This window comes from Salvelinus alpinus, chromosome 5 (genome assembly GCF_045679555.1).
Source record: "Salvelinus alpinus chromosome 5, SLU_Salpinus.1, whole genome shotgun sequence".
Taxonomy (NCBI): Eukaryota; Metazoa; Chordata; class Actinopteri; order Salmoniformes; family Salmonidae; genus Salvelinus; species Salvelinus alpinus.
In genome coordinates, this window is record NC_092090.1 from 13,251,059 (window position 1) to 13,263,204 (window position 12,146).

At 46.1% G+C, this 12,146-nt stretch overlaps 1 protein-coding gene across 1 annotated transcript in view; it reads left to right on the forward strand.

Moving 5' to 3' along the window:
- The first annotated feature begins 731 nt into the window (after positions 1 to 731).
- The window catches only part of LOC139575577 (mothers against decapentaplegic homolog 6-like), a 26,361-nt gene continuing 14,946 nt past the window's right edge, over positions 732 to 12,146 (forward strand). The window contains exons 1-3 of the mRNA XM_071400661.1: positions 732 to 2,311; positions 3,657 to 3,713; positions 4,626 to 4,703. Coding sequence (XP_071256762.1) covers positions 1,528 to 2,311; positions 3,657 to 3,713; positions 4,626 to 4,703 — 919 coding nt within the window. The 5' untranslated portion in view covers positions 732 to 1,527. The remainder of the gene's footprint in view (positions 2,312 to 3,656; positions 3,714 to 4,625; positions 4,704 to 12,146) is intronic.

Sequence of the window (12,146 nt, forward strand, 5' to 3'; positions counted from 1 at the left end):
ATAAGTGCTACTTATGCTATATAATTGGGCAGCTATGCCATCTTAACTTGCCACTCTGAGCTATATCAATATATAATGGGAAGCTATGCCTTCTTAACTGCACTTGAAAAGTCATTAACCCTTTAATGAATGAAAAGTGAAATAGTTGAATCATAGCAATAGTAATTATGGCAATAGCCTAATTATAACAATGATGATAATGATAGTAATAATAATAACATAAAAATAGTTGCGTAGTTATACGGTCCTTGTTGATTATTATGATGATTATACATATTATTGTGTTTATAACTTATAAATCAATAATGGCATTTTGCATGTGTAATAAATAAGGTCATCATGACAAAACAGGAAGTAAAATATGAACCTACAGGGCACACAGTGCCAGTATCTGCTGGCTTCTCAATCACACAAATTCAAGAGAAAATCACTCTGTGCAGATTGTGCTCTTATAGAATGAAAATCAGAAATAATTCAGATTCCATACAGTATTTTACTGAATGGGCGTTTTTCTGTCATTGAGTATTAAGTGTTTCCCTGAGATAAATGTGTGCATTGATGTTTCGGTAGGTTAGTAAACATGTTCAGTGATATAAAGTTCGTGGGAAGAGTTGAAAGTTTGAGAGAAGAAAGGTGGATGTTGCGCCTTTAAGAGTTAAGAAACTTGAAACCATGTTTGCGCAACAATCAGTGCGGCTCACAGCCGCCAAAGTGTCTAGACTGGCACATGATGGGAATCAACCAATGGCTCCAGAGCTTTCCTGGGGCCCCCGTGTGCACGGGCGAGTGTATCCGAAAAGAATAGCAGAGAGTGAGACTGGCAGCAAAGTCATTCAAGTTTTCCTTTAAACCACTCCTGAGTCTTGAATCGGAGTAGCTACATCTGAATCCGTATGTTTGAGCAGCATAAAAACTCAATCTAAACTTTTTATTTCGGGGTTGCAAACGGATTATTCTACACTACGGTGGAAAATAACATTGGAATCTGAATGCGGCAAGGATTATTTGGGATTATTTCGTGGTGAAGCAACTCCATCGATGTGCCGTCAGAAGGATTCTAAAGCAAAGGATTTAACCAAGGGTGCTCAAAGTCCAAGAAAAAACTATTTTGCTGTCGTTTCATGTTGTAGCTATAGCCTAGTTATTGGAGGAATAATTATGGTATAGCCTATGAATTGCTGCTCGGAAGATAGTCTTGGGGAATTGTGTATCCTCTGTAAAGACACACGTTTTCATGGAGTTGGTAGACGATATGGTTGTAGGATATAACAGACCAGTAAATGCATGTATGTCGCATTCTGTTTAGCTGTGCAATCTCGTTACATTTGACTTTGTTTAATGCAACATACAACCGTAAATTACATTCTAATGCTGCGAGTTAGTCATAAAACTACGACCCCCGGCTGCGCATGTAGTGCGCGCCGTTTACAAAACATGAATGTTGTGCGGAGACCATAAATCAATGTTGAATCCTCACAGACCTGGACGGGAACAATACGACACATCCAAAACTGTCTAAATTGTCGTATGTTCAGGTCGAAACGCTCAGGTCTTATACGGCGACTCTGGAGAAGCCGTTTAGTCCCAGACAGAGACGGGGGAGATGGGAGAAGCAAACGAAGCGAGGAGTTTCGGGACGGTTCGTGTGGCAGTAACCCAGAAAAAATACCCAAAACGGAGCTCGGGTCGGTGACCCGTGCCTCGCCATCTCTGGGAACTTTCGACGAAGTGTGCAACACAGACCTCACGGACAGCGCAGAGTCGGCGCCGGGGGACAATTCGGACCATGGTCAGAGGGATGCCATGTGTGTCCCCGTCCCTCATCACCGAGGCTCTCAGCCAGAACACGAGAATGACAGTAGAACGGTTACTTGCTGTTTGTTTCGAGACAGGGACCCTAGACCTCGGAGCCCCGTCTTGACCCGGGGTATTCGAAACTCTAGTCCCCGCGATGGAGGTATCCTCACGGGACGGGAGGGGAATACTGTCTCGGTGGCCGAGCAAGAACTCAAGAACGTTACCTATGCTCTTTTGAAAAGACTCAAGGAGAAACCGCTGGATGCCTTGTTGGAGGCGGTGGAGTCGAAAGGAGGGATGCCCAGTGACTGTGTTCTGGTACCCCAGACGGAGCTGCGTTTAGGTGGCCACTCGACATCTCCCCCATTTCTGCTCTGTAAACTCTACCGATGGACTGACCTGCACCACTCGACTCAACTCAAAGCGCTGTGCCACTGTCAAAGCTTCCGGGCATTGGACAGCAGCGAAACGGTGTGCTGTAACCCCTATCACTACAGTCTCTTGTGTGGGCCAGGTAGGACAACTGAGATTGGTTACAATCATACACTTTTACCCCATTATACACAAATCAAATCTGTATAAATTGAAAGGGTCTATTTTTTAGATTTACGCACAAGTGCGCATATTGAGGCTACACTTATAGATGCTTTTCAAACGTGATAACCAAGCACTGCGTGCCAATGCTCAAATAGCGATGCCCAAAGGGTAGGCCCACATTCTACCTGAAGTCTGGTGGATGGTGAAAGATGGGACTCATTAGAAGGCCAGGCAGCGCTAAAGGTGTCCACCGTCTGTGAGGTGAAATTAAAACGCGTTCACAGTCACAAAGCCAATTAATAATCACGTAGGGTTATACTTCTCTGCGATTAAGTGAGACATACTTGGACTCTTGAAGTTTTGTTGATGCGCATTGTTGTAAATATTTGGTTGCTTAGCCAATGCGCGGGAGTTAACATTTTCTAGCGAATTGTATGATTACAGCAACTGAATTCCAACTGTTGGAAGTGTAGCTAGCATACTATCCCTAAAAAACAACACTGTACACACACTCACACAGAGCTAGAGGGAAAGGGAGAGCTTGCGTTATAATGTATTTGCATCAAATATTTTCTCTGCTAAGTACTCAACAACACATTCCTCTATTTCAATGTTTTAGTTCATGATATCGATTATATTCATTTGTTTAGCTTTTACGTTATCCATTTGAAGATCGCTCTGAAGTAGCGCTTTGAAAGGCTCGTTTTCCTTCCCTAGGAGGTCCCCCTCTTGCTATTTAGGTGAAGGAGTGGTGATAATATACAGTTTGCATACTGCTGGCGCCAGACTGACTAGCTGGGTATCTCACTGACTGAGTACTCCAGCAATTACTGGCTCCACTCTTAAAGAACCCGCAGCCATTATATCCACTCCGTTCCCATGGCCTGTTTCTTTGTCCCAGACAACTATTTCGACAGTTCACCATTAGCTTTCTTGGTTTTATGTATGGAAAATGCCCGTTGACAACATGTAGCCTACTTTTCTTTTGTGTTCTTTATTTATAGCTGTTTAATTAGGACCTGAAAACATATTTTATATGTAATGTAATTACGTTTTTAGTTATGAACCATTGGAAGTGCTTATTCAACAGAGTTGTGAATGTCTCGTCTTTTATTCTATATTCTGTCTGAAGAATTGTATGTTGATCTGCCCATTCAACCATCAACAGCTTCTTTTTTTACAGACATATGCAGATTGTTGTCTGTGTTTTCCCAGTAATCCATGTTACTTATTATTTCATATAGTGACAGATTATGTTCTGATACCTAACTATGTACTTCTACGCAGTACCAAGCATCTAACACGCATATTTTGTATTTCAGAATCCCCACCACCCCCCTACTCACGACTATCTCCCTCAGATGAACACAAGCCACTGGGTAAGTCAGGCAGTAACAGTCATGCTCCCCCTCAGCAACAGTGAGCCACAGAGATATCTGCTAAGTTCACAAGGCGTTTCACTGTAATGGAGTTTTGGTAGCATTTTACTTCCCAGCACAGTTTTGTTTTGTCTTTTTAAAGTAATTATATATTTATTAATATAACATTTATATAGTTGTGAAAAATTAAAAGTAATTACATCTTGTACCCACTTCATCCAGGCTGTATCACAACCGGCCGGGATCGGGAGTCCCATAGGGCGGCGCACAATTGGTCCAGCGTCGTCCGGGTTTGGCCGGTGTAGGCCGTCATTGTAAATAAGAATTTGTTCTTAACTGACTTGCCTAGTTAAATAAAGGTTAAATAAAAATATATACCATGGGTGCCCAAGTGGTGCAGTGGTCTAAGGCGCTGCATCTCAGTGCAAGAGGTGTCACTACAGTCCCTGGTTTGATTCCAGGCTGTATCACATCTGGCCATGATTGGGAATCTCATAGGGCGGCGAACAATTTTCACAGCATCGTCCGGGTTTGGCCGGGGTAGACCGTCATTGTAAATAAGAATTTGTTCTTAACTGACTTGCCTAGTTAAATAAAGGTTTTTAAAAAAAAATCAAAGTTATACCCCTTATTTTCTGTGCTGGAAAATGAAGTGTTACCAGATCTGGAATGTCGGGTCTTTTACCTCAAAGTTAGTCATGTGCCAGTACATTATTCCTGCATTCACATGCTTTCTCCTGCTTCAAATTCGTTTTGTATTCTCCTCACACCTCTCTTTGAGGAACATGGCGTTATAGTAGGACCACAACACAACGCTCTCTGGACAATAGTTAACTAACTTAAAGTCTATGGTTACAATGGTTTCCATGGAGCTCTGGATTTCACTCCCCTGTCATGTTCTGTCCTTTGCAGAACTATCAGATTCAACACTGTCGTACACTGAAACTGTGGCCCCCCACTCCCCCGACGTCGCGCCAAGACTCTTCTCAGGTGAGACGCTACTGTCAACCAGCTTCCATGCTCCAGACGTATTACCACGGAATGATAGGCCAACATTAGCATTGGGGGCTATTGATTTAGCATTCAGTCCATTGATAGAAAGAGTGACATAGTTTAACACAAAATACACTTATTTCATTCCTTCATTGTTTGTTTTGGGATGGGGTTTTATTGTTGGTTAATATAATGTTGGAATACAGTAGTAGATGATATGAATTTACCTTACGTCTAGTTTGGTTTGTGCTGTGCACTATTGTTTGTGGACTTCACTCCTAACCAATCATTCTGATCAAATAGGGAAGCAGTGTGTGACTGATAGAGAGATCTGATAGGGTTATGAGTACATCTGCCATGCATTCATCATCTTTGTATTCAGATGAAACCCTGATGAAGACAGCTTAGCTGTCCAAACTTTGGTTAAATAAATAATTGCATCTGAGCCATTAGAGTGCTGCTGCTTTTCCTTTCGTTTTCTACTGTGTTCATGAGGCTCCAAATGGAAGAAACTAGACTGAAACAGGGAGGGACTGACTGAAATTGACCAATAAGAAATTATTGTTTCAGGTTCACCATCGTAAACATTTTGCTACGGTGGGACTGCCCTGAAAGCAAACAGCCCAGTTCTTATTAGTATGAGCACCCTAAAGGTAAAGAGGAGTATAGAACACGGGAGTAGGGCCCCCCTAAAGGTAAAGAGGAGTATAAAACACTGGAGTAGGGCCCCCCCCCCCCTAAAGGTAAAGAGGAGTATTGAACACTGGAGTAGGGCCCCCCTAAATGTAAAGAGGAGTATAAAACACTGGAGTAGGGCCCCCCCCCCCAAAGGTAAAGAGGAGTATAAAACACTGGAGTAGGGCCCCCCCCTAAATGTAAAGAGGCGTATAGAACACTGGAGTAGGCCCCCCCCCCCCCCAAAGGTAAAGAGGAGTATAAAACACTGGAGTAGGGCCCCCCCCCCCAAAGGTAAAGAGGAGTATTGAACACTGGAGTAGCCCCCCCCCCCTCCTAAAGGTAAAGAGGAGTGTTGAACACTGGAGTAGGGCCCCCCCCCCTAAAGGTAAAGAGGAGTATAGAACACTGGAGTAGGGCCCCCCTAAAGGTAAAGAGGAGTATTGAACACTGGAGTAGGGCCCCCCTAAAGGTAAAGAGGAGTATAGAACACTGGAGTAGGGCCCCCCCCCCCCCTAAAGGTAAAGAGGAGCATAGAACACTGGAGTAGGGCCCCCCCCCCCCCTAAAGGTAAAGAGGAGCATAGAACACTGGAGTAGGGCCCCCCCCTAAAGGTAAAGAGGAGCATAGAACACTGGAGTAGCCCCCCCCCCCTAAAGGTAAAGAGGAGCATAGAACACTGGAGTAGGGCCCCCCTAAAGGTAAAGAGGAGCATAGAACACTGGAGTAGGGCCCCCCTAAAGGTAAAGAGGAGCATAGAACACTGGAGTAGGGCCCCCCTAAAGGTAAAGAGGAGCATAGAACACTGGAGTAGGGCCCCCCTAAAGGTAAAGAGGAGTATAGAACACTGGAGTAGGGCCCCCCCCCCCCCTAAAGGTAAAGAGGAGTATAGAACACTGGAGTAGGGCCCCCCTAAAGGTAAAGAGTATAGAACATGAGAGTAGCCCCCCCCCCCCCCCCCTCCCATAAAGGTAAAGAGGAGTATAGTGTGCAAGTATCAACACTCTATGAGCCATAAATCAGGGTCAATGCGGACAAGGAGCACGGGGGCTGGAAGGTGGAAACCCAATTCCCAGAATGCCTTGTTTATGAGGTGGGGTTGCTCGTTATTTATTGGCCTTGCCAGTTGTCGACCACTATACATGTATTCATGGACATGCTCATGTTATTGACAAATAAAGTAACTCCAGGTGATAAATAACTACATTTGAGCATTATAATGTTTTACTGGTGTTTGGATAACTGCAACATTATTTACACTGAATTTAAAATAATTTTGTTCTCAACTTGTGCTGTGGAAGTGATTGTCGTTGTAAGATCTGATCACAGTTACCTCAGGATTGTATTTGCATCGTTCTGTTTGCCGTTGAAGTCAGCGCTGCTATGAAGTTAACTCTTCAAAAGACTACTTTCTGTAGATAAACAAAACAGGGTCTTAAATCCAGTTTTGACCAGTAACCCTGACGTTGATAGAACCATGTTGGGAAACTAGTCTACTGTCAATACTAGACCTGGCCCACATATTGCTTTTCACTGACACATCATCAGCGACCAGAGAAGCACTCACAACACAAGCAGCTTCTAGTTGCCATCTATGGAAATGAGGTCCAGATGAGGAGACCTGACATCAGGGGTCTCCGGAAGACTTCCATGATCATTTTACTCTTCTCTTTATGTTGTTCTGGAGTCAATGCAACCAGTAACATTGTATGCTATGAAAAGCATATTTCTGAAATTAATTTCACTCGAGTTCGCACACGTTTCATCACCTATCTATGTGGATTTTGTTATCGGACATCAGTTCACCTCCAAACTCGAAAGGGTTAACAGTCTTGAGTATGGCAGCCCAAACACACACCCCTAGCCTAAGGTCCATTGGCCCCCCATCTGTATGTTTGCATAAATGGCCAACTCTGCAGTTAATGAAGTTATTATGTTGTGCTTTACTCCCTCTGTTGAAAGCCTATTAAGACAACCAAAGACTGGGCCGCATAAAGCTCCTATTGTGAAAGTCGGATGGAGGGGGTCTCCCACAATCTAGATGCCACAGCAATGTAGCTATGTTCTCACTCTTTCTCTCTGCCCCTCTCTCTCTCCCTCCCTCCCCCTCTCTCTCACTTTTTCTCCCTCTCCCGTCCCCCTCTCCCACTCCCTCTCTCTCCCTGTCCCCCTCTCCCACTCCCTCTCTCTCCCCGTCCCGCTCTCCCCATCCCGCTCTCCCACTCCCTCTCTCTCCCCATCCCCCTCTCCCACTCCCTCTCTCTCTTCCCTCAAATCCCTCCATTCCTCTGGGTAATTGAGCAGTGGAAGGGGGTTGGCATTTTGGAAAGCAGAGTGGAGCAGAGCTCTGGTAAGAGGGGCTTTGGGGGGCTGGCTAGCAGGGCTGGCTGAAGCAGGAAACAGTCCCCTCTGGTTGAAACTCGAGTCCTGTTTGTTTATGCTGGGGGTCCTTGTAGTGCGGAGAGAGACCGCAGACTCACTCCATCAAACTCCCCTGCCCAGCTCGTGGGGTGTTGAAAGGTGAACTAGCGTTATGTCCAACCTATCTTGAGCCAACTGTTTGTTCATAGCCAATCAAAACAGCCCTGAAAGCCCCGCCATGAGCCTCCATAGTCATTCAGTTAGTTAGTGTGTTGTGTGTCGTTCCTAAACTCTTTACTCCCCAAATGTTTTGTTCTCTTGTTACCGTTGACAGGAATCATGGCACATTCCCTAGCTACTGCTGCTTCTACAAACTCCAACACGTTTAGCTTACTTCTGAATCTGCTGAAAGTGGTGTTTTGGGGGAGAGGGAGAGGTTAACGTTTCTGATTCAAAGTGAGTGCATTCAGTCCTGTCAATCCACAATGTTGCTGTTGGTTGTACTTTGTAGCAGGCACACAGAGCCAGTGACCCAGAGATAACTAAGGGAGGGCTTCTCCTATTGTTGGCCAGGAGAGTTGAGTGGAAATGGAAAGATCAATTTACCAAAGGTGGTCTGTGTGGTCCCTTCACGGCCCCGCCCCCAGGCTGGATAAATGACAGGAGGGGGAATAAGGAAGGAGTGCAGCAGGCACATACACATGTTTTCATACCTCAACGTTTAAAGGTCAAATTAAATCAACCTATTCAGAACTTCTTTTTTTTTTTTTTTGCCTCAGTTTAGTTTATCTGTAAGGATTAGATTATTGTGAAATAATTTGTCTTTATACTTTACAAATGATCAGTTTGACGACATTCACAAAAGGTTGTGATTTAAGGTGTAAAAAAAAGAATGAAAGCATTTGGTTGGATAATCTATCATCTCTCTTTATTAATCTGAAAACAGTTGTGTTGCTTTGAAAGCCTTGCAGCAGACAGGGTGTGGTGCATACATTCTGCACAGACCTTTATCATTCCATCAGTTAACGTAACCTGAAAACACACGCCAACATGTCCCTTGCTTTACAAATGGAAATGTCAACTGGAAGCTTTTAGGGCTTTTAGGGGCCCAGCTAGCGAGCTAGCTATCTCCACCTTCGGTCTAAGGTCTGTAAATAACACAGGGGTAAACCACGTGTCACAGGCCTGTTTGTCGTTAAGGCCTCATTCATGGGAAAGCTAGGGCAATGCCTTGTGTGAGACGCTCAGGAATGTCTGTCTGACTGACTTGGTGGAGATAGCATCGGCGCTGAGGCCTCTCATAGGGGTTCTACCAGGACACAGGCTAACTCAGCACTCTACACAAGAACACAATCAACGAAGAGATCTATTGAACGTGATGTGGAGACTAGAGACATAAGCAAAGCATACCAGCTCAACCCTTTTTCCTATCCAAGGTAATGGGGGACCATGTAAGATCAGGCAGATTATCAAGGTAGGACCGTTTGATGTTGATTCACGAAGGTAACTATATTTGTTGCGTGTTGTTTCTTCAAAGTGTAAGAGCATAAAAGAGAGATTCCACTGCTGGTGGTATTGCATTGAGAGATAACTGGTGTCAAACTGGCTGCATCTAAAAATGAATTGGCTTCCTCTCCTTGCCTCCTCTCTATATTATCCACTGACCTACACAAAGCCCAGATAGTTCAAGGTAATTATGCAGCATGAGCTTCCCGTACTGCTCTGACCTATCCTGGATCCTATCCTGGATCCTATCCTGGATCCAAGCTAGCTGCTTTACAGTAATGAGACTGGGTATGAGTTGCACTCTAGTCTTGAGGTTAGGTGAGTGGACCCACTTCCTCTTTGCCCACCCTCCCAAATCATATTTTTTGCGGCTTGTTGTTTTAAGCGGTGCGAGGAGGAATCAGTCAAACAACATCCTGCTTCAGAGCCCCTGTCTGCGCTTGTAGCCGCGCCAGGCCATGAATTGGCCCTTTGACTGTGGGGGCACGGCACTGGAATGCTGGGAAGAGAAGAGGGGGGCCAGAGTGTTTCAGAAACAAGGAGAGGATGGTGGGCAGAGAGGGGGAGGAGGGGGTGGTCGAGATATTACAGGTGATATGTGTTCGAACGTATCGCCGTCAGGACGAGGGTTTGTAGAAATCCGTGTGTGTGTGTTTTCTATGCTGTGACTGACGCGCTACATTCTCAGCCACACCAGGGGTGCACAATTCAAGTCTTTAAAGCCCATAGTCTGGTTTTAGCTGCCACTTAATGGGTCCATACCTGAACTCCCTGGTATCAATTCATCTCTGATTAGAAGTCAAAGATGAAAATGTACTACTACATACTAAAACCAGCAGACTAAAGTGTCTGGGACCCTCGAGGGCCAGAGTTGTTCAATGGCCCCTGGTCTCTACAGAAACATTATTCTTCCTATCTCCGGGTTCTCTGTTTGACCTGAAGAGATAGCGTTGTCCCTTTGACCTGAAGGGATAGCGTTGTCCCTTTGACCTGAAGGGATAGCGTTGTCCCTTTGACCTGAAGCGATAGTGGGGTCCCTTTGACCTGAAGCGATAGCATGGTCCCTTTGACCTGAAGCGATAGCGGGGTCCCTTTGACCTGAAGCGATAGCATGGTCCCTTTGACCTGCAGCGATAGCATGGTCCCTTTGACCTGAAGCAATAGCGGGGTCCCTTTGACCTGAAGCGATAGCGTGGTCCCTTTGACCTGAAGCGATAGCATGGTCCCTTTGACCTGAAGTGATAGCGGGGTCCCTTTGACCTGAAGTGATAGCATGGTCCCTTTGACTTGAAGCGATAGCATGGTCCCTTTGACCTGAAGCGATAGCATGGTCCCTTTGACCTGAAGTGATAGCGGGGTCCCTTTGACCTGAAGCGATAGCATGGTCCCTTTGACCTGAAGCGATAGCGGGGTCCCTTTGACCTGAAGCGATAGCGGGGTCCCTTTGACCTGAAGTGATAGCGGGGTCCCTTTGACCTGAAGCGATAGCGGGGTCCCTTTAACCTGAAGTGATAGCGGGGTCCCTTTGACCTGAAGCGATAGCGGGGTCCCTTTGACCTGAAGCGATAGCGGGGTCCCTTTGACCTGAAGCGATAGCGGGGTCCCTTTGACCTGAAGTGATAGCGGGGTCCCTTTGACCTGAAGCGATAGCGGGGTCCCTTTGACCTGAAGCGATAGCGGGGTCCCTGGCATGCGTACAACACTTCCTCGTATGCATGACTGAGACACACTAGAGTATGGAATTCAACATTAAGAGCTGGCCCATTAAACACTTGCCATTTCCTCAAATATTTTCCATGGCGGCTCTTTTTCACTGGGAGCACACAGGTCCAGAGCTCTGGCTCACTGCTGCTTTCCCCTACCTTTAGACTAGCGCCACTACAGGGAGCACATAGGTCCAGAGCTCTGGCTCACTGCTGCTTTCCCCTACCTTTAGACTAGCGCCACTACAGGGAGCACATAGGTCCAGAGCTCTGGCTCACTGCTGCTTTCCCCTACCTTTAGACTAGCGCCACTACAGGGAGCACATAGGTCCAGAGCTCTGGCTCACTGCTGCTTTCCCCTACCTTTAGACTAGCGCCACTACAGGGAGCACATAGGTCCAGAGCTCTGGCTCACTGCTGCTTTCCCCTACCTTTAGACTAGCGCCACTACAGGGAGCACATAGGTCCAGAGCTCTGGCTCACTGCTGCTTTCCCCTACCTTTAGACTAGCGCCACTACAGGGAGCACATAGGTCCAGAGCTCTGGCTCACTGCTGCTTTCCCCTACCTTTAGACTAGCGCCACTACAGGGAGCACACAGGTCCAGAGCTCTGGCTCACTGCTGCTTTCCACTACCTTTAGACTAGCGCCACTACAGGGAGCACATAGGTCCAGAGCTCTGGCTCACTGCTGTTTTCCCCTTACCTTTAGACTAGCGCCACTACAGGGAGCACATAGGTCCAGAGCTCTGGCTCACTGCTGCTTTCCCCTACCTTTAGACTAGCGCCACTACAGGGAGCACATAGGTCCAGAGCTCTGGCTCACTGCTGCTTTCCCCTACCTTTAGACTAGCGCCACTACAGGGGGTCTTTACAACTGGAAGCAGATGCCTTTCACTCTTCAACCACTGATTTTAAATGATTTGATAGGTGAAAGCGGTAAGGCTGAAACCTATCCAGTCCTTTTACCTAGCAGTGGTCCAAGAAATGTTACCTTTATTTAACTAGGCAAGTCAGTTAAGAAACAAATTCTTATTTACAATGATGGCTTACTGGGGAACAGTGGGTTATAACTGCCTTGTTCAGGGTCAGAACAACTGATCATTACCTTGTCAGCCCAGGGATTCAATCCAACAACCTCCCGGTAACTGGCCTAACGCTCTAACCACTAGGCTACCTGCCGCCCTGAAGATGGTG